The following is a 22,093-nucleotide window of genomic DNA, read 5'->3' as shown; positions in this document are numbered from 1 at the left end:
TCACGTGTTCGTATATTTTAGGAACTATTTGTAATCAATATGACTGAGTTTAATGCTTTATAAGCAGAAAAAGCTTTTTTTTAGAAAAGAGAGGAGAGAGAGAGGAGGGAGGGAGGGGGAGAGAGAGAGAGAGAGAGAGAGAGAGAGAGAGAGGGAATTTTTTAATATTTATTTTTTAGTTTTCAGTGGATACAACATCTTTATTTTTATGTGGTGCTGAGGATTGAACCCAGTGCCCCGTGCATGCCAGGGGAGCGCGTTACCGCTTGAGCCACATCCCCAGCCCTAAGCAGAAAAAAACTTTTGCAAATAAAGCACAAACAATTCTAAGTGTCTGGATTTGGGGTGTGTCACACAGCAAAGCTCATTAGTAATGGAGAGCAGAGGTGCATCACCTCTGGCAAGTCATAGGACAGTGAGGAGGTCATCATCCGGGACCTAGGCCAGGGCTTTCATTCCACCCCTCTGTAGTTCTGGGACACACACAATGTACTGCCCGTTGCACTTCCATAGAGGAGACCAGGACAGCAAGAGTTTCTACTTTGGGGAAGCAGAGCACTGAGTAGGAACCTGAATCTTGGGGCAGACAAAGCACGTTTTTCATTAAGTTGCAACAGGGCTCAGCTCCCTGCAGCTCTGCTCACTCCCTCCGTGGAGTGTCTACAGATTCAGGTCTCTGTGCAAATTCACTCTGCACCCAGAAGTGAGGATCTCTGAGTTCGAGCAATTGGATCTCAATGGTACCCAGAGAGAACCAGCTAGGCCTTGGCCAGTGTGGGGCTAGACATGGCCTTGGACTCATTTAGTCAAAAGATATTCATGAATACCTATTCTGGGCAATGCATTTTAAAAAACACTAAGGATATGACTAGGAATAAAACAAAGTCCACACACTCATGCTAGAGGAGAATGCAAAACAAAGCAAGGCTTCTCTTCCCCAGTCTGGGAATTGAGCAGGCATGGCAGGATGCCCAAAGGGTAGCTCGTGTCTCCTCCATTCCTACTTGGCTCTCCAAAAGCCACTTCCAAGCCCAAAGAGGAGTAGAGAGCAAGGTAACTGCCAAAGGGGTATGTCGTAGCTGTGTGTGTTGCAAAACCAGCTCATTCTATAAAATAACCCCTGAACCCCACTCCATGGGAAGTCCACTTCCACCCTTCCCCGTGACACCTGCTCCTTCCCCCACTGCTTCACTGGGAGAAGGAGCTGAACCTGATGGACTGGAGAGCTCTTTCCTGTCTCTCTTTTCTGGAGGGCCTGTCCTTAAGGGAGATCTGTTCTCCGCCCCTCTGGGCCCTCATTTTGCTAAGGCAGAGTCTGCTCCTGCAGGGAAGGGAGGCCCAGCAGTACTGAGGGCCAGGGAGCGAGAGGATTCATTCAAAGTGGGGAATTAAGAAGACCTAGTGTACAGGCTGCTTTCTTCAGTTCTGCTTTTCCAAAGTAGGTCTCTGTTTGTCTGGCTCCTGTATCCACTATGTAGGTGGCTGTTGGGAACCTGAGGGATGGGATGGAGATGGCAGAGTACTTAATGATGTCCCTCAAATCCCAACAGCACCTATTCTCTGTTGAACTTGGGTTTGCCAAGTGCGATGTGTATTATCCCAGTGGATTATCATGGCATCCATGTGTTGCTGGCATTATTATCCCCATTGGCAGAGGTGGATACGGACGTTCAGAGAGGTTGGGTCACTTGGAGAAGGCCAATCAGAGAATATTTGGCAGAAGTGGAACCTATACCATTGTCTTCCTGGTGTCAAGGTCCAAGGGCTTTTGCAGAAGATTGTGAAAACCTGTATTCTCTCAGGAATATCCTGTAACCCAGCTACTTCTTCTATCAGGACCTAATGTCTTGCATCTGGAGAAATCTGAATTCCAAGGTTGGAGTTCCCTGGAACTTTCTGGGACTGGCTGATCATAAAATGAGGCCAGAATGATTCATTAATGTTATTTCCCCTGACTCCCCCCACCCTGCTCTGAGTCCTTAATGGGATGGCCTTATTGGGAACATCTTTCCCTAAATCCTAGAACAATTTTCATCTGGAGTTGGAAGGTGGAACTCCAAATTCTACTCAGAGCCTTGTTGTAGAACAGTGGTGGGTCATGGAAAGAGTCCTGGACATAGAGATCCGCTGACCTCTCGTGTGGCCTTGGGAGAGTCGAGTCACTTCTCTGAGACTCAGTTTCCTTATATTTAAAATGGACTCAAACTTATCCGCTGAGGGTCACTGTAACAGCTGAGCTGATAAACAGCTTCTCTGCCCATCAAGTTCTATGCAGAGAGAATGTTCTGCTGCTCTAGCCCCCTATGGAAAGGTTTGTACCCTGCCTCATGGAACACAGTGGAAGAGAGGAATCCACCTGCTGAAGTCCTCACAGAAGGACAGACTGTTTTCTGGCAGCCCTATAGCCTGTGTGGTTTTCTCTCCTCTGCTCACCCCTCTCTGAAGTTTTGGTTAAGGTGATGCAATGCTGGTCCCCATCTCCCACCTCCATGAGGAAGTGGAGTTTGATGTATGATTTTTAAACTGCCAATTTGCTGGCCATGTATCAAAAGTGCTATAAACCCCAAAAGAACTCGCTATTTTTTTTTTTTTAGAATGGCTAAGAGATATTTGAAACTCCATATTTGAAACTCCACAATGCAGAATCTGGGATCACTAGATTTACCCACATTATGAGGAAAAAAACAAAACAAAACCCCAGCTTATCAAATTAAGGAGGAGAGGAAAAAATTGTTCATGAAAAAATATTTAAAAAAGATTTATGGCTGGGTGTGGTGGTGCATGCCTGTAATCCCTGCAGTTTGGGAAGCTGAGGCAGGAGGATCACAATTTGGAAGCCAGCCTCAGTAATTTAGCAAGATCCTAAGCAACTTGGTAAGACCCTGTCTCAAAATAAAAAGTAAATAAAAATAGCCGAGGATGTGGTTCAGTGTTGAAGTGCCTCTGGGTTCAATCCCCATTACAAAAAAAAATAGGAATCATGTCTACATGTTTTCACTGAGCTAGAGACTCTTGCTGTAAAATACCTTCCCTCTAAGAGCCCACTTGTGTGGACCCATTAAAACCAGAGACAAGGCTTTACTACAGTCCCGGAGTCAGGCCTAATTGGGTTTGGCCTCCCTGAGAGGGGCATTTCTTTCTCATTCGGGAGCCCCAACTAATGATTTCTAAATGCAACAGGTCTTTCTGCAAAACTACCACAAAGGAAGGCACAAATCCAAGAGGTGTATGGGTTTAAGCCTAGCTTTAACCTATTTGGGGTGATTGCTAAAGGTGGCACTCAGATGGAATGTCAGAGGGGTAAGTGTTCTGGGGAAGTGTGATCAAGTCCGGTGCCTGGAAGAATATGAGGAGGCTTCGGAAGCCTGAGAAAGGTTGCTTTGCCCCAAGAAGCAGCTTGACCCAGGGAAAGCAATTCTGCAATGCACTAAATTTCCAGCAGGTGGCAACAGCTTCCTTTTACATTTTCCTAAGCCCTTTGGCACACAAACAGGAAGTGAACATTCCTAGATTTAGGTGTGATTGACAATGAGGTCTTCTTTCCTCTCTCTTGCCCCATTCCCCTCTGTAATACCCCTGCTCCAACTTACTAAATTCTCAGCTAGCAGCAACATCTGGAACAAGCAAGCACTCTGAATACATAAGGTTAGCATGCTCCTTTCTCAAGGACATCAGATACTTGCAAATTCCATTCCAGCCACAGTCAGTGACTGGGGATTCTTAGCAGCTTCCGCCAGCGCTCCATTGGTTAATACCTGCGGGAGCTTGACCGAGAGCTGCTGCAGGAGCTAGGGAAAACAGCTTTTTGGCAAAACAAACGGCAGGACTATTAAGTATGAGATAATTGTTAGGGGAAATATGACCGGCTCTCACATCTTTTAATATACCTAGCACTTTATCTGTATTGATCTGCTCCTGCTAAAGAGGAAATTCAGAGTTTATCTACCTGTCTGTGCAATCAAGTGTGTTGCTGGACCTATTGGCAAATTACAGGAGCCCCACTGGGATCTTGCCTTTTAGGTTCTAATTTCCGCACCCATAGCAAACATGAATAATCAGCAAAGTTAATCAGCACTTTATCTCCCAGGGGCTGTGCGTGTCCAATATCCTGAAATTTGAACGGCAGGCAGACAACAGGAATTCCCAAGGCTAGTAGGTAGGATGTTCAATATCAGAGACCCAATAGAGCAAATCATTTAAGAGTCAGGGAGAGGGACATGAATATCTTGAGGCCACAAGAAATCATTAAAGTCAGGAAGACAATGTGACTAAGCAATTTTAAAAGCAACATGAATGGCTGGCGCTGAGGCCAGCCCGGCCCAGGTAAGCGCTCTTTGGAGACACATCACAAACCCACTTACTCATAGAAGATCGTCCATCCCGTTTCATCACTCTTGGTGGCCAGGAGCCCAGTGTTCCCATCATAGGTCATGAGGCCAAGCTCCAGGTTTTGTGTGGACACAACTTTGAGGCCCCCGTTGGTGCCCACAGTGAGGGTGATGATCTGATTGTCTGGCATGAGCAGGTGGCGGGGCATGCCACTGCTATCCCGACGGATCTTTAGGGAATTTCCATTATTGTCAATTAACTCGGTGACGTCATTGTCAGCGCTGTATGTGAAGTTGTATAGGTACTCCCCGGTCACCAGGCTCACAGTGTACTGGTGGATCCCATCCGCATTGAAGACGTACAGCTCCTGCTCTCCAGGAGAGGCGGCCTCGTACTGGTTGAAGGCATTGAGAACGGGTTTGTTCTTGCTGACCGCCCTGATCCGAATGTTGCCCAGGTCTGCAATGTAGATGGTGCCATCTGGAGCCACAGCTAAGGACGATGGGGAATTCAGGATGGCATCAGTGGCATAGGCGTCGTCTCCAGAGTAGCAGATGCAATTGACGTCGTTTTTGCAGTCGCAGTCTGAGGCTGCCCCGGCTAAGAGGCAGATCTCCCCGTTGGTGGTTACCTGGCGCAGACGGTTAATTTTCTTCTCGTCCGTCTCAGTGATGTAGAGGACCCCTGTGTGAGAGATGGCGATGGCGCTGGCTGATTCCAGAGCAGAGTGAATGGCGAGTTTGCTGAGCGAGTAGTCGATGCCGGGAACCTGGCAGTGCATAGGGCGACCCGCGATGATGCTCACTTGGTGGTTCTCAGTGATTCGGAGGATGACGTTGTTCTCTAGAACATACAGGGAATTGTCCATGGGGTTGACCGCAAGGTCTGTTGGCCACTCCAGGCGAACCTGTGGAGGACATGGTATCGTGTTCAAGAACAGCCTGTGATGTGGCCAGCATTTGAGTGTGGGCACTTACATTGGCTTTATGCAGATTTTAACTTTTTACTAACAAACTGTCCTAGAGGTGCTCTTCATTGAACTAGCTTCCCATTGCCCATGCTGATGTGTAGCAACTGTGCAATAAACCTCCTGTCCCATCTGCCCACTGGCTTTACCTATGATGCTTCACAGCTCCAGATGATTAACCAGGGTCCAAGCTATAATATACGGTTACACAGGTAGTTCACTGCACAAGGGGTCAGCACAATCCTGAACACACTCTTCTCACTAAGCCAGTAGCCTGAGAAGGGCGTGTTTATTTGGAGGAGGCATGTGGCTTGAAAGGTGGCCCTGACCCAAGGGCTGACAAAGCGCAGGCCAGCTAGCAAGCTACAGCTTTTGAGTGTTTGCCTGGGGGAAAAAAATGAACGAAAGAAACACATTCCTTCTCTGTGGAATTCGAAATAAAAATCTCAGTAGCAAGTTGTCAGTTTGTTGTAGAATTTGAGCTGAAATTTATGAGGTTGACCAAGGGTTGAAAAGACGCTTACAGGAAGGGTGAACATATATTCCAGGTTGTTTGAGAACAAATGCTATACATTTGAGGGAGCCTCTGTTCTCTGTCACGATAAGAGCCCTGACTAAAGGCACACTTTGGGGACTACTACAGAAGACTCTGCTCTGATCATACTGCACGGCGAAAAGGTTTACATGGCGAGAATGCGATCACTTCCAATTAACAGGAAGTTCTGATTGACACATAACACCACACTGTACAGTCTCAAACCTGCAATAATGATGGAGAAGACAGGTAATTACCCAGACACTCCTACCCTGTAATCTGCCACGGCTGGAGTGTGTCACCAACTCGACTCTTCTGAGCAGAATTTTCCTGTCTCACGCTTTCTCCTCTCCCAGTCTTAGCTGTTCCCCTGCATCTTGCTGTCTAGTTCCCCTCCGGGCTCCTCCAAACAAATCTGTACCAGTTTTCTGTTGCCCTCCCACTCCTCTTCCAACTCAAACAGGAATCAGGTGAGACCATTTGGTCAAGTACTAGGAGGTGCTTAGTGATGAGAAGTAAAAGAGAGTGTCCTACCTGGGCGACATCCATGCTGGAGTCACAGCTCAGTGGCCGGACAGCAGTGAGGTCATTGGAGCCCAGCAGGGTGGAGATGATTCCATTCTGGTCAACCTTTCGGATCATGGTGGCATCAACGAAGTACATGAGCCCATTCTTGTCCACTGCAATACCTTCAAAAGACAAGCGGTAGGAATGTGTCTGTTGGACAGGAGTGTGGTTTGTGGGGTGCAGGTGGGGGCTGCCCTGCTGGGCCCTCTCTACTTGGACCAGGGACCTCACTGGGATGGATCAGCCCACTCAGAGCAGTGATTCTCAGCCTTTTAAAGGCAAGACCCTTTCTCACAGGCACTGTGCTGAGATGTGCATAGTACCCACCCGGGGTGCTCGCTGTAGCCCTGCCCATTTCCCTCCAGCTGAAGACAACACCTTAGGCTGCACATGGACCAGGGCTGCAGATGTATGAATAAGGAAATGATCCTGCATCTGTTCTCTTTAGAAAAGAAGTTATTTCCAAAGTTCATTCCTCTAAAAATTATTGATAGTAAATTACTCAAATACCCTTCACAACCGATTGCAACTCTGAGGCTGAGAAACAATGATTCTTACAGTCAGAAACTTCCAATTCAAAAATGTAACCTCCAGGAAGAATTCCCAATTAAGCCGTGACTCCAATCAGCGCTCCGGCGCCCTGGGGGACACCCAACCCTAGCATTCCCCTGTCGCAGCAGGGCTGATAAGGCACAGACGGCAGCTTCTATTTCTTTTGCATTTTTATTTCAGCGCCCCAGTACAAGGCTTGGCATTCCTAATCCATGCTGCAGGCTGCTTTCACAGTAGCTAAAAACGCTAACAGGAATTAGACCCTTAGATGATTGCTCCTTAACCTAAAGCACCGTCAGTCCTTTAAAAAACAGAGCCCCATTCATTCCAAGAACTGCTCCATCCTGAACCCCTGGAAATTATGCCCATTCTTAATCGCTACCATTTTTTTTGGTATTTGCAGCTGGGCAGGCCACTGTACTTCAGACTTTATATACATTATTGTCCAAAGGAAAGTCGGGGAGTGGTTGGAGGTCCCCGCGGGGCTTTGTTCTGGCTCTGGTCCCTAAAGCTGGCACTCTGGCGCTCTGTGACTAGCCGCGATCAGAAATTTCGGGGTGCAGTCTACCCCACTTTCCATTTGCAGCCTATGTGGGTGATAAAGTTTACTCAAATAAATAAATATAAAAAAATCAAAATCGCCCACCCCTACACCAAAGCCATCTATCAGGGTTAAATTATCCCAGGGAGAGCTGTGTTTAGGCTGCTGGAAGCTGTTCAGCTCTAGTAAGGGGAACTCGAGGCGGGCAGCAGGCTCTGTCTGGGCGGAGGGCTCCCTTGTGTAGCCTTTACCTCGAGGGCTCATCAGGGTTGCGTCCACAGCCTTCCCTCCGTCCCCGCAGCGGGCTTCATCGAAGGGCAAACATTGTTCTCCAGTCCCTGCCACGACTTCTGAATTCCCAGCCAGGTCTTTGGCTCCGCTCAGAGACTTGACTCGGTAGATTCTGCGACTGTTGGTGTCAGAGACGTAGAGCGAGCCAGACACGGGGTCCACAGCCAAGTAGTACTTGTGTGCTGGGTTGTTGCTTTGGAAGAAGCACAAAGAAAAATGAGGAAGGGGCTATGCAGCTGGCCTCCTGGATCAAAGAGATGACAAAAACACTAGCCACGCCCTCACCTTCTCTAGCATCTTTCCACTTTAGTGAACTGGAAGGAATCTAACACCGTGACTGAGTGCTGGCATTGGCATGGCTCTGAGCTCCTTCTAGTTAGACTTCACCCCTCACACTATGGTGAGCTTCCTGGATTATCCTCGTACTTAAAGACTGCAGCTGATAGGAAAGACCCCACTCCAGGCATGGGTTTGTGAGCAGCTAGTTATTCAAGGCAACCACCTGTGTGTCAGCCTCTCCTAGATCCCCATGCGGGCTTAGCATCGTCTCAAGTGAAACTGAGGATCAAAGCTGCCTGATGATGTCCCCTTTTTACTCTATGCTTCCTCAGTGACTTCAAGGTACTAGATCACGAATAGCAAGACATCCTAAGAGTTTTCCTAACTCTGTTAAAAGAAGCTCCCTGGAGCCATCTCCAATCTGAGGATCTCAGATCTTTTCATTATTCCTGGGTATAGGCACAAATCAAGTCAGCATTTAGTGGGAAGAGATGTGAGCCTCTTGCAATCACATCCAGAGTCTGCATTGCTGAGGGAGGAGATGCAGTTTTCCAATCGTGGGTAACATTGAGGTCACAGGTATGAACCCAGAACCACCAGGGCCCTAAGGGGCACTTGGAGATGAATAACTTTGTGTGCATGAAGTGTATTAGGTAAGTGTAGGTTTCAGAAACCTGGACAATTTCTCTGCCATGCACCCAGCTCACCAGTACAGAGAAACACTATGTTGGCTCATAATCAAGACACAAGAAATTCAGAACTCAACTTGTACTCAGCTGGTGACCTTAGGTAAATCTTTTGGTTGCACTGGGTGCTCGCCTCCTTACGTGGAAAATGAAGAAATTAAACTGAATCGTTGCTAATGTTCCTTCTGACTCAAAACCTACCAGTTCTTCCCTTTGCAGTGTCGGTCACTTATGGAGGCTGGTATGCTATTTCTATACTGGCTATTCAAATCACATCTCCAGGAGGCAAGCAGGGATTGCTCCTCTGCCCCAGTGCGGGGGAGCAGCTTTCAGGGCCACTTGCCAATCAAGAGCATGGTCTGTTCTTCCTGGTATTAATTATACTTGGTGCAATAGGAGCAGAGGGGCTGGGCGAGGTGAAGGGAAGGTGAGGGTGATGATAGTATTGGATGCATTTGTCCTGTAGACATTAGCTGGGAAATTACCAATTAAAACACTACCATTTGGGTTCTTCCCCAAATTAAGGAAAAAAAAAAACAGATCTAGGGAGCTATTTTTAGGAACAGTTTGTGAGTTGAGACCATCTTTAATTCCAGCTTCTCCTTAGGTTGCTATTAAGATACATAATTGAACTAGAAGTCAAGGTCTTTCTAAAATTCCAGCCTAGACAATAGTTGGAAAGAGTAGGCTAGGTGGATTCCTCTCCTCTCCTCTCCTTTCCTCCTCCTAGTTCCCCCTCCTCTCTCTCTCTCTTTTTTTTGGTTAAGTCATTAGAGAATATCCATACATGCAAAACAAATTAGGGCAGAAAGGGAAAACTTTGTGCCGAGTTTTAATTAGATGCTGCACTCTTATGAACACACGGTAGCCGGCACCATCAACAGAAAGAGGCAGGCACTGCACATCTGTGCCTATCTACGAGCAAGACAATTAATTTTGACTTTCTAGGGAGCCAGATTTGAGGAGGCTTTTCCAGATCTCCAGCATAAGAGTGGGCAGCTGGGGGCGTGGGGTGAATGCCTGCTCAGGAAACTGTGGCTCCACATGGTCTCACATTCATTCCAACCACGGTGCTCCCAAAGAGGCTCAGGTCAGATGGGCAGTGCTGCTTCCACAATCTGTGGCTTAAGATCAGCGCAACATGCAAGGGGTGCTCTAACCAGTCAATTTGGGGCACAGAGAATAAGAAGGCAGAGGACTCCTCCTAGCCATGGCCTTTCCACTGACTGTGATGACCTCATACAATTGGACTTGCTTCTTTTTCTAATTTTCTTCCAATATCATAAAGATGCCCCTTTACATTACATGACCCGGACTGAAAAGAATAGTAACAATATAAATTGCTCTGTTTGGTCTCCTCTTCCAAATAAAAATAAGGTCATTTTTCTTCAAGATCGCTCTTGCTATATCCTTCTTGGTGCAATGCTTGCGTACATACACAGATGTGTGTGTTGTGTACTTTGTATGTGAACTCTTCCAGTATAGTTTTAAATGATGACCTTAGATCAATGGAATGACAGAGGTCATTTAGATAAAAAGTACTTGGTCTACACCCTTCATACCACTCAAAAGTGATTTAACTCCATGAAAATTCTCAATGCATCTGACTGTTGGATTCTTTCTGACCAGCAGATTGGCAATTAACTTGTGTGTGTGTGTTTTTTTTTTAAATGACTATAAATCCAGGGGAAAAAAAATCATTAATGAGTTGAAAATGAGTTTTTGACCCGTTTCCAGTTCATTAAAGCTTTTGTGAACCCAGTCCAGCATTTACAAAAGCCAGAAGTTTGCCTCAACTGTTTAGCCCAATTACGGACCGTGCTGAGCAGTCGGGATAAAAGTTCACTGAGGGTTCATTATCTTGCACTTACATCTCCCGGAAATTCTAATTACTGTCAGCTTATTTGGTTGCTTTTTGACTGCATTTCATAATTGCTAAAGCTTATCATATCCACAACACACAATTAGCGCATAAAAAAGTTACTATATTTGGTACATAAAAATATACAACATTACACAAGAAGCAAGAAACAAAAAATAAAAAAAAATTAAAAGCAAACACAAGGAAGCAAACGAACCATATCAAATTATATGGGAAAGAGTTCTTCGTCTTACCTATGTTTAAACTCTTTATTTCTTTATAGAAAGAAAACAGAAGGAAAAAAGAACAAACAGTTAGCTGAGGAATTGATGATAAAGCAAACATAACATTTTTTGTTTCTTATATAAAGGTCCCACCCACCAGAAGGCAGTCTTTTTCTTTTTTTTTTTTTTTTACCTCTAACTGACAGCTCCTAGCTCAATTACTTGAGAAGAACCCCCAATTTTGTTCTTCTCCAGGCCATTGGAAAATCCGGACCAGAATGCCTGGATTTCCTGACAGGCAATGTGGCTGTCATGTGACACAGGCAGCAACAGGTGAAACAGGACTTCTGGCTAATGAAGGGATGGCAGGTAGGTTACAGCTGGGGTGACACCTATTGTTGCAGTAATGGTTCCTGCAAGTGTGGTGGTGCAAGGATTCTGACCCCAAGTTCAAGGTCAGCTGCAAAGAGCACTGTGATTCATTTGCAATGTCTTTCCTGGGTATGGAGGGAGCAGGTCACATCTGTACCACTCATTTGTCACTGGTGTATTACAGGGTCCACGGTACCTAAGAAAGGACCCCATTCACACCAGACTGCAGCTGAACCAAGGCTCTGTTGAATGTGAAAGGCAGAACCATTTCCTATCTCTGCTCTCTGCCTCCTTCCTCCCCGTATCCCACTTGCATGTGTGAGACCCCCAGTGTGCCTTCTTTCTCACAGTAACAACCAATACTGCCACTACGGTCATAATGAAATTCATAGGCTCCAACCTCCTCTTGTGATTGGAGCCAAAGATTCCATTTACCATTCATTTTTGAAGAACTAGGAAAAGTTTTGTTGCTTTTTCTTTAAAGAACAAAAACTACATTTCGATTTCAACAGGAAACTGGCTGAAAACTAACACCAGGGAGAGGAAGAGTCAGGAAAGCTGCTCCCAATTCCTGAGGCTTCCGGGTCAAGGTGGAGGAGCCCCTGACCCTTCGTTCCCTTCCAGCGAAGGGAAGAGGTTTCAGGGGAGGCACACGGAGAGTTCAATGCCCTGATTCCTGTTTAGGTGCGGCCCGGGCCTCTGCCGGGGGCCATCATTAGTGGTGGGTTTGCACAGGGATTACATTTTTATATTTTATTCTAACGTGTTAGTTTTTGCTAAAAAAAAAAGTTAATTAAATGATGCTGATAACTCCTGAGCTCTGACTGACATAGTGCAATTTAAGATTCATTCTGCAAAGCCTGGTGTGTCAGGGTGGCAGCCGGGAATTCTCGCGTCTATTTTATATTGCTTAATGAAAGTGAAATGTTATCTGCCACCAGTGGTAGACATATTTGGCTCTTAATTATTGAAATATCAATTCCACTTTTTTTTTTAAGTCAAGATTTTGTGAAAAGACTGGATGGGATTTGGGTTTGCAGACCTGACCTACTTCTTTCCCGAGAACATCTGCTTTAAGTTGATTAATATAGTATCTATGTTGGGGGAAGGACAAAGGAAGGGGTATGGGATCAAGTCCCTGGAGAGCGGAGAGTCCGAATGATCACATGGATATGAGCTTTGGGTACAGGATGAAGTCACTGCTACTCTGGTCCAGGGTCATTAACAGGTTGGGTGCTTAGCAGGCAACACACCAAAATTACAGCATCATTGAGTCAGCCTATGTAGATGAGTACAGATGCCCTACTTACAGGGGACAGGCCTTGGCTCTGTGTGCAGTCTCAAAAGCACAAATACACCCTTTAGATGTACCCTCCGAGGACAAAGTGGTGTCTCTGATTTAAGAATTGAAATGGATCATGTCTGCTCATGGCAGAGTCCCAATGACCCCTTTGCCAAGCCTGCGGGGGTCTCTCCTTGCCATCTCAGCCTGTCTCACAAAGCTGTCATCACAGTGTCCTGTGATTTATGTTTGTGTGCTTGTCTTCCTCACTTCTTTGTGAACAGGATGGGACTTACTCATTTCTGTGTTGCAGATACTTAGCAGAGAGTCCAGGAGAGAGTGAGGGGCTGGGGAAGTGGGTTCCTGAGCCCAGGAAGCTTGGATTGTAAATGCTTTAACCTTTAGTGCAGGACAAACCCTGCCTGGGACTAGCTCTGAGCCTTGGAGTTCTGCTCAGGACAGAGTTATAATTAGCTGAGACTCTTGTTGTTTGAGTAGGGTAGATATGGACAGGCCAAAGGCCTTTTTTTTTTTTTTTTGGTAGTGGTGGTGTTCTAATTCAAGGGAGTTTGAGTTGGGGTACTTTGGTTTAGCTTTAGAAGGATGCGATTTAGCATCTAGTTAAATTATTGCTAGTTGTTCTGGTCTAAGAATGGCTTTCAGGAATGCTTCTGCCCTACTGTGTTTATTCCTGCAGCCTCATCCATGTAGAATTCCAATACCACAAGGACATCAATGACACAATGGTCAGTGAGCATCAATGCAAGGAGTATTTCGATTATTCACTGCACAAGAAAACTTGAAATGCCCAGGAATGCTATAGAGAAAGCTTCATAGAATTTTCCCCAAAGTTTATAACTTTCACATTACCAATAATCAATGGCCAAGATGAAAGAAAGCTTCCTACTTCATTGATAATCTGGAACAAGTTTTGATCAGCCACACTGGGGGAAAGACTAGAATATCTTTTCATCCTTTCTGCAGATAATGTAATGAAAAAAAATAACTATCTTATTAAAAGACAATCAAGGAGTAGGGAGCTAAAAAGTGTAGGAAAACAAGTCCCATGAACATGTAATAGGTTAAAACAAAAATACGAAGTGGTTTGTCTGAATGTTGGGATGTGTGTGCTGATTGCTGTTTTCTAAAAAAAACTTGTCATTTGTTTCATTTTCTCATTCTAAATAACCTTGCTTCTTTTATTTTAAAAAATTTTCTATTCATAAGCTTTTTTTCTTTCTTAGAAGGAGACCCCAAAACTATATTGGCTTTAGGCACCAAGAAATCTGGGTTGTTGATGATGAGAATGGTGCCCAGTACTATCCAAAACTTTACAGCGTCCTGGTGGTTACATTATTCTGGACTGCATGTTTTGTTATCTTTCCCTTCCTGACCCCTAACTTCTCAGCCCGACGGCAGAGCAAACTTGCATCTCTAACTGCAGCCCCCTCCTAACATTTGGTCCCACCGGGGGAAGCCTGCCCTGGTATCCAGCTTCTCTCTGGTGACTCTCATGGTCTTTGCCCTCCTTCCTGTACCCCACTTTCCCACATCTCGGTCCCCTCCAGCCTGACACATCTGGCTGGGACAACTCCCTTCTCTGTAGATTTTCCCTAAGGCAGAGAAGCCCTGGCCCCACCCTAACAGCACCATAAGAATGTCAGCAGGGAGAAGGTGTTTCACTGGAAAAAAGCCTATTGAATGTTATAATAGAAATTTATGTTTGAAAAATAAAAAGAATAATTCAAGAATTCCAAACATGAAAGAATAAGTGCGATTCACAACAAGGGGCCACATCAGAAAAAGGTACAGAGGCACTGTCCCATTTCTTGCCTATTTACCTATTTACTGCCTTTTATGGGGGTCCCAGTCCTAAGATGTTCTCAAACTGGGAGACAGACAAGAAGGATTCTTCTATGAGAGAAAGTCACCCGAAGTTGTGAGTGATTGGAAAATGTACCTTTCTCCTAAGTCCTTAGGTTTCCTAAGGACCAATTAGGGAGGGTGATAATTAGAAGAACGGAAAGGGACTGCTAAAGGTGGGATTTCAAGACTCTTTTGGGGAGAGGGTGTTGAAAATGTGCTAAATCAAAGCACATAGGTGGTAACCACTTTACCAAGAGAAGGCTCTTTCTACCACCAGAAGTTACCCAGTGTGTAGAGTTCTGCCCTCGCATGTTTTGTGCAGGTAAAGGAATAGGGGAGGGGTGAGGAGCGCGAGAGAGCATGGAGATGTTTAAACAGAATCCCAATCCTGAGGCTAAGCTCTGGGGTGGGTAAGGGGATGGGGTGGGCACTGAGTCCCCAAATTGAATCATTCAGCTGCCAACTCACAATGGAGACAAGACACAAGTAAGACAGGTCTCTTCCTCCCTCCCCGCCCCCCCTTTGCTGGTTTCTGTTTTGAAGCGAGGGGATTGACAGCCCTTTGTTTTTGGGTATGTAGTGGGAAGAGGAGAAGAATCAAACCAGTGTTCTTGTAAAAGCTCAACTTCTAATCGGCTCTGGGTTCCTGGCTGATGAAAGTAAGAACGAGTCCAAAGGCAGCGAAAGAAGGAAAAACCAAACCACACAGCTGTCCAGGGAAATTGAGAGCCACATTCCTTCCAGCTGTCCTCCCTGTCACCAGGTGAGTGTGGTGTGGTTTGCTCTGGTGGGGCCACTAGCTTGTCCCTTTGGTACTGTGGCCTCTACAGTTTGAGAGACGTGGAATCAAAGACCAATTCTGACAAGGAGCAGAAGACTGGTTCTTTAACTCATGCTTCCTGTCTTGAGCACCTAAGGTAGGCTGGGCATGGCATTAAGGGGCGAAGGTGACCAAGACATCTGCGCTATAGAAGGTCACACACCAGGCCTTAAGACTTAGACACAACTGCATACCTAGGTAGTAAGTGGTGTCAACTCTAATGCAAACTCAGAGCATTAAGAGACCCAGAGGAGGGTGAGAATTATTTCTATGAGGGCAATCAGGCTTGATGGAAGAGTGGCCCCTCGATGTGGACCTCATAGATGGATGTGAAGAGGTAAGTCAGTAGACACGACACTTGGGTTGAGCTAGGTCAGTAGACATGACACTGGGTTGAGCTGGTAGCAGGAGTCAAGGTTTGGAGGTAAGAATGCACCAGGCAGGTGGTGATTTGGCTTTGAGTGGGAAGACCTATGGCCGGACAGGAAGGGCAGATGTGGAGGGTAGCAATGCCAGATTAAATCATCCAACCCTTCCCTTCCTGCCTCCTTCACAGAAGGCCTAAAAAGAGGAGGGCTTATCTGGGCCAGAAAATGCAAAACAAATCTTGGGAAGGGGCTCTCCATGGCGAGGGGTGGACAAGTGTTTTGGGGGGTTGTCAGGGATGGCCTAGGGCTATGCAGCCTCCTCCACCATGCCTCCCTCTCACTCTGCTCATCTCATGGATGCTATCCCCTCTTCCTACACTTTGGTGTTTCTCCTATGGTGGCTCTTTGGCTCTCCAACTCAGCTTGGACTGCATGGACTTCCCCAGGTGCCCACCTCTCATGTTCTCTGAGCCCACGATTCCTCCCTTCTGGGCCCTCAGAGACCATCACAGGCCAATCCCATTCTCCTAGCTCCATCCCACTCCCTGCTTCGACCTCCAGTAGCCTCCCATTCCAACAAGAAAGCCCTTGTCCATGTGCTTAGGAAGTCCCCAAGATATCAGTGCCCTGGCTACCTCTCTGATTTCCTCTAAGGATGCTCCCCTGAGCTCACCATCACCCAGCCACACTGGACTTCTGTCAGCAGTCCCTTCAATATGCCAGGTTATTGGCTGGCAAGAGGGCTTCTGCACAACTTCTCTCTGCCCAAAATGCTGTCCTCCAGATCTCCCTATGGCTGACCTTGTTATTTGGGGATCAGACTGAAGGCCACTTAGGATGAGAGGTTCCTTTGGCTACTATATCCCATTCAGCCTCCTAATTCCCCTGACCCCACCATGTCCTAGATCTTACACTAGTAGATTTCTCTTAAAGCATGTAGTAATACTTGAAATCATTATTTAAAATTTGTCTGCATTGATTTTTTTCTGAGGCTCCTGAGTGGACTCCAAATGTAACAGCTGGGACTTTACTCTCCTCTGTGTTTTCCCCTATTCTCATGGCTCTTGGTATACACAGACCCATTTCTCCCTCTATTTTACAGCTCTTCCTTGGGGTTGAGGGTCTGGAACCAACTATCCTGGGAACAGCATATTTTCATGGGCTTTTGTGAGGGGTAGGGTGTCAGTATTTTCCCAGCACAGAGGAGTCTATACTTCAGGCTTTGTAGGAAGCAATGACCAGGAGGAAATCTACCAAGGGAAGAAAGTTACCTAGCAAGCCCTGATGAAATTGTGTTACCTCCTATCCTCACGAATGTGCAAACATCTGGAGAATTTATAGAGAACTCAAGGACTGAGGCACTCGATAGAAATTTATGAACTAGCAAATGAACATTAGTGGTTCTCAAGCTTCAGTGTGCATCAGAATCTTTTACAGAACTTCACAAAAATAAAAGACACCTTGGTCCTTTATAAACCCTGTGAACTCTGGAGATGAAAAGCTATTATACCCTTGGTGGTAAATCAGCTGTTGACAGTAGTTATCAAATCTGTGTATGGTGTGTCTTAGATACACTAAGCATTTCCCCAAATCCTTAGTTCATCCTAGGCCTAGATTTTGGAGCACGTGGACTTTATATTCTATGGAGAACCCAAGTGCAGCCACCATTCACCCAGAGACACTCAGGGGCAGTCGGGAGCACAAAAGTTTGCCTGTGGGTTTATTTACCGTAACTCCAGGATGCTGGTCACGTTTCGAGAGGGAAAGATGCGCCGGATGTAATTGAAGTCGCCAACATACAGACTCCCATCAATCCCCACAGCCAGGGCCACGGGGGCCAGCAGTTTGTTGCCTTCTGCAAGGCCATTACAGCTGGGACAGGAAATGCTCCGCCGGCGGCCATTGCCCATGATGCTGGTGATGATGGCGGGCTGCTGGGTCAGGAACTGGTTCTCCCCAGTGCCTTTGTGTAGGATTCCTGGGGAGGGGAAGTAAAGTGGAGTGGTCACCACAGCTTTCTGGGGAGGACACTTGAATTGGCCTACCAAGGGTGAGGGGAAGTGACAGGAGAAGAGAAAAATTAGGAAACCTGTCCTTTGGTAGTTCTTCCATGTTCATGGGGATGAGAGAGTTTTCATGGGAGGAGAATCCCCCAATGCTATGGTACGGGGTAAGTGAATGTTCGTAGGGACAACTGAAGAAGTATGAGGTACAAACCATCCCAATGTTATTGACATTTAAAAGGAGAAAGTAAGAAAACCTATGACCTCTTTTTGGCACTTGAAAAATGGTGGAGGGAAGGAGAAGGGCTCTCCCTGAAATGTCAAGGTTGGTGAGAATGTTCCAGAAAAGACACAAGGCTATAGGTGGGATAGGAGATGTGCTCACATACCACTCTTTACGTTGAGGATGTGGTGCTTGTCCAGGGACCAGCCACCGAGATTGGAAGGGTCCAGCTCAAATCCCTGGAGGAGGGCTGTCCTCTTCTCCCAGAGGATTAGACTGGGGCAGGTCTCATATTCGAAGCCCACAGACACTGCAGGACAAAGGGTGGACAGAGTGGGAGAAAAGAGAGTCCATTTGATTACTCCAGAGCTCCCAGTAAAAAAAAAAAAAAAAGGAGCACATGTTCATGAGATACAGACTCTGTCCCCAAAACTCACTCCGAGGCAGGCTGATTGCTTTTGTCTTTGTGATTCCATTAAATTCAGATTTTGAGTTGAACTTGACCTTGAAACTTTACACAGTTGTACTCTATGGGGAGGGAAAGACCTCTGCAATGAACAACTGGCTTTCAAAAATGACCCCAGTGATGTGGCTGGAAGAGAGGAATCTTTAAAACCCTGGTGCTGAATGAAGCTCCTTGGGAGACGGGTAGGAGACTGTCTCTCGGCTGATGTCTGGGGAATATACGTGTTATATCTATTGCTATTTATTTTTGCCCCCTAGGACAAAGGCCTTTGGAAGCATAGTGGCTCATCGATATGGAGACTCTAGGGGCAACAGCTTGTGTAAGCTGAGGCACTTTGTACAGCAGTGCCTCTTTTGTACCTGTGGGTTCTGTATGCGTGGATTCAATGAACCACGGGCCAAAAACAGTTTTTAAAAATTGTGTCTGTACTGAACATGTACAGAATTTTTTCTTATCATTATTCCCCAAACAATACAGTATAATAATTATTTGCATGGCATGCATATCATATTAGGTACTATAAGTAATCTGGCAGTGATTTAACATAGATGGGAAGATGTGCAAAGCTTATATACAAACACTGTGCTGTTTTATTAAAGGGACTCGAGCATCCTCCCTCAGGTTTTGGGATCCCCTGGGGTATTGTGGACTGGGAATTGGTGGACCCTGAGGGATGACTGTATGTTCACTCAATATGCCAGAAAGTGCCACTAATAAGGGGTCCAGCCTGCTAGATATATGGAAGTTCACTGGGGAACACGATCCCAAAACTTGGCTATAAAACACTTGATTTGCTACACAGACAAATGGGAGAGGGAGGAGAGATGGACACTAATCTTAGTTGGGTTCTAGCCTTATGCCTTGAGGCTCCATTTTCCCCATGAGTCCAGCAGGCTAAGTAAAGCCCCCGTTTCTTAAAGCTGTAGTAAGGATATACAAGAAAAGGGCTGAGAAACTGTGCATTTTTAATTGGAACACTGCTCTTGAAATATAAGGCATTGTTATTATTGTTGTTCCTAGTACATTAGACTCTTAACTATGTGTATCACCTTTGGGGATTCTCTGCAGCTTTTAAAAAATCCTGAGATATAGAAGGGTCGATAAGAATGGAGGGTGCATTTTATTGAAGAAACACCTCCCTCCCATATTTCCTAGTTTGTCCTCTGAAAATGCGTCAAACAAGGACCCACACAGAAGCCAACAGGGTTGCTGGGGGCCAGCTGGTGGCCTTGGTATATTATTCCTCACTGGAGAGAAACGGGGCTCCCTGCAGAGTTGGCTGGAGAGAGGCTGAGCAAGAGAGAACAGACCATGTAACCCTGGGAGACAGCGAGGGAGGAGTCAGACTCCACTAGGGTCACCTCAAAGGATTCTGGAGTCAGTGTGAAGAGGTTCCCAGTGACCAAAGTGGGACCTGCTGACCATGAGTCAGGATAGGGACTCTAACAAATAGAAACAGCAGCAACATTTCAGTCCAGGAGTTCACAAAGTTATTTAAAAAATGTTAATCACCCCCCATTGGAGGATGAACTGACTGAGTATATGGAAAACTAGTAAATAAAGGGAAGGAAGTATTTGCCCTTTCTTTCCTATTGGAACTCTACCTCAAATAATTAAGTAGTTAATGAGAAAGCATCCGTGTCAAAACATTTCTGATAATAGATGAAAAAGTAATGACAGAATTAAAACATCATTTTACAATCCCTAATGACCTAAAAGACTTAAGCCACGAGCATCTGTGGTTCCTGAAATCAGGAAGGACACATAGCCCCGTGCTCCCGGTGTTAAGAACACAGCACCACCTGACAAGCTGTCCTACCAAAGATAAAATCAAACCCGAACCGGGAGAGTCTCAAGACCCAACGTCAATTTACAGGAGGTTTATAGGGGACAGAGGAACAGGTTAAACGGCCACGATCATGCAATCTGAAACGGAAACACACTTCAGGAAATGGACTTTGGGAAGTCCTACAGGCAAACAACCCAGGGTCTTTGGGAAATATAGAGGTGCAAAAAAGAGAAAGTTGGAAAATAAGATTTAAAATTTTAAACAATTAAAGAGAAACCAGCCAATTGCAAAAAGTGGGTCCTTTTGGATCTTGATTCAACAAATTAATCTTTAATGTTTTATGATATTTAGGAGACAACTGAAATATTGAATCATGGCAGGCTATTAGACGACATTAAGAAATTCTGACTTGTGGTGATAGCATTGTTATGGTTTCCACGTGCTTTCTCGAGATGCATTCTACAGTAATCCAGATGAGAGAACGTGATCTCTGGGATGTGCTTCAGAAACACCCAGGAGGTAAGGGGGAGACTGAAGGCATGGGAAAATAAGAATCATCACAGCGTAAGGGCACAGCTGGAGCACACGGGGGTATATGGCCATAGTCAGTCTCCTTGTTGGTATTGGCTAAAGCCAGGTATGATTCATCTCTGATTAGCTAGTGGTGTTCTTTATATTAAATGTACTAGGTTCTCCCATAACTTCTACTGTCTCCCTTCAATTACCAACTCCATTCATTGGTGAAGCCTACTGCCGGGACCGCATCCTGAGCACGTGTGACCTGCTGGCTGCAGGACCTTAGAGAACTCTTACAGTCTCTCCTCTGCCTTGTGGGGATCTCGGTAATGTCTACTTGGGCTATTGAGAGGTCACCTAAGACAAAGGACTTAGCACACTGCCCTCTGCACAAAGGGAATGGCTGATAACACTGGCTGCCAATGAATTACAGGGAACATTTCTAAGTGTGCTAGTCTCTGGTTTTGGTTCTTGACTTCTGGTTCTTGAAAACCACACATCTATCGGTGAAAAGAAAGCAGGAGTCTGGATTTTAATCAATTCCTATATGGTTTTCCCCAAGTGGGAAGATTCCAGGTAGATATTCCACGATGTACATCTCCGGTAACCACAGGACCCTTTTCTTAGGGTGAATTTTCCTAAGTGGAGAGCATGTGATTCCCTCAAAAAACAAAGCCTTGGAACACAGTACCAGGCTTTCAGACCTGCAGTCCTGAGGCCTTAACCCACCACGTATCCTGTGCCATTTGCAAGCGCTCTCTCAGGAACGTGCCTTAGTCCTCGTCTGCTTCTGTCCCTTCACTTCCAATATCCCTCGGGTCCACTGCACGCCAACCTCACTGGCTTTCTCTGTCTTCTAACACACCCCGCTCTTCTCTCTGCCTGCAATGCTCTCTTTCTGATTTTCACAAGGCTCCTTCTTGTCATTCAAGCCTGTGTTTCAATGTCACCTTGCTGAGAAGCCTTCCCTGAATGCCCATCCAGGGAGGTGTCCTCTCCCCAGCATGGGCCATTTTTGTCTTCTTATTAACCCTCTTGGTACTGCCTCATCCCATCTGAGTTTCATACCTCAACCCCCCACTAGAGCACAAGGCCCATGGAAGAGGCACCTGGTCTGTCTTATTGACCTTTGTGTATTTATCTACTAGAACAGTGCTTGGCATCCACTAGAACTTCAATAAATAGTGACAGAATGAACACATCAAAATCCGTGAATGAGTACGTGGTTGAAATGAAAACTTACCCACAGCATCTGAGAGTCCATATACTCTTTGCCCATAAGCATCTGTCTTATCCCAGATGAAGGTGTAGGCCAGGTTGGGAGATGCCTGGAAGGACTTCTGGAAGAGATGCCCCTCTACAGCAACCATCAGGTGAACCCTGATGAGGTTTAAGGGTACTGTGGATTGGGTCATGGTGATCTTCAGCAGTGACTTGTACCCTGCGGTTCTGGAGCTCAGATAACGAAGCTTCACATTGGAGCCAGGAAGCTCAATTTCTTCATGAAGAACCTGGAGGGAAAGCAATTGGTTTCTGGACTCTCTCAAACACACCTC

At 45.9% G+C, this 22,093-nt stretch overlaps 1 protein-coding gene across 15 annotated transcripts in view; it reads right to left on the bottom strand.

The window, feature by feature from the left end:
• Window positions 1-22,093, bottom strand: part of Tenm2 (teneurin transmembrane protein 2) — a 1,244,871-nt gene that overhangs the window by 29,809 nt on the left and 1,192,969 nt on the right. For 13 of the 15 annotated variants that reach the window (XM_058571810.1, XM_058571809.1, XM_058571812.1 and 10 more), the window contains 7 exons: window positions 21,781-22,048; window positions 17,933-18,076; window positions 17,269-17,518; window positions 10,863-10,883; window positions 7,743-7,975; window positions 6,366-6,520; window positions 4,362-5,236 (listed from right to left, as the gene is read on the bottom strand). In XM_058571810.1, the coding sequence (XP_058427793.1) occupies window positions 4,362-5,236; window positions 6,366-6,520; window positions 7,743-7,975; window positions 10,863-10,883; window positions 17,269-17,518; window positions 17,933-18,076; window positions 21,781-22,048 (1,946 nt within the window). The remainder of the gene's footprint in view (window positions 1-4,361; window positions 5,237-6,365; window positions 6,521-7,742; window positions 7,976-10,862; window positions 10,884-17,268; window positions 17,519-17,932; window positions 18,077-21,780; window positions 22,049-22,093) is intronic. The other 2 variants (XM_058571811.1, XM_058571813.1) reach the window with 1 other exon arrangement.

The sequence above is a fragment of the Marmota monax genome, unplaced genomic scaffold, assembly GCF_021218885.2.
Source record: "Marmota monax isolate L192 unplaced genomic scaffold, Marmota_monax_Labrador192_F-V1.1 WCK01_AAM20220418_F8-fsc00084, whole genome shotgun sequence".
Classification (NCBI taxonomy): Eukaryota; Metazoa; Chordata; class Mammalia; order Rodentia; family Sciuridae; genus Marmota; species Marmota monax.
This window is presented reverse-complemented; position numbering and strand designations above follow the sequence as displayed.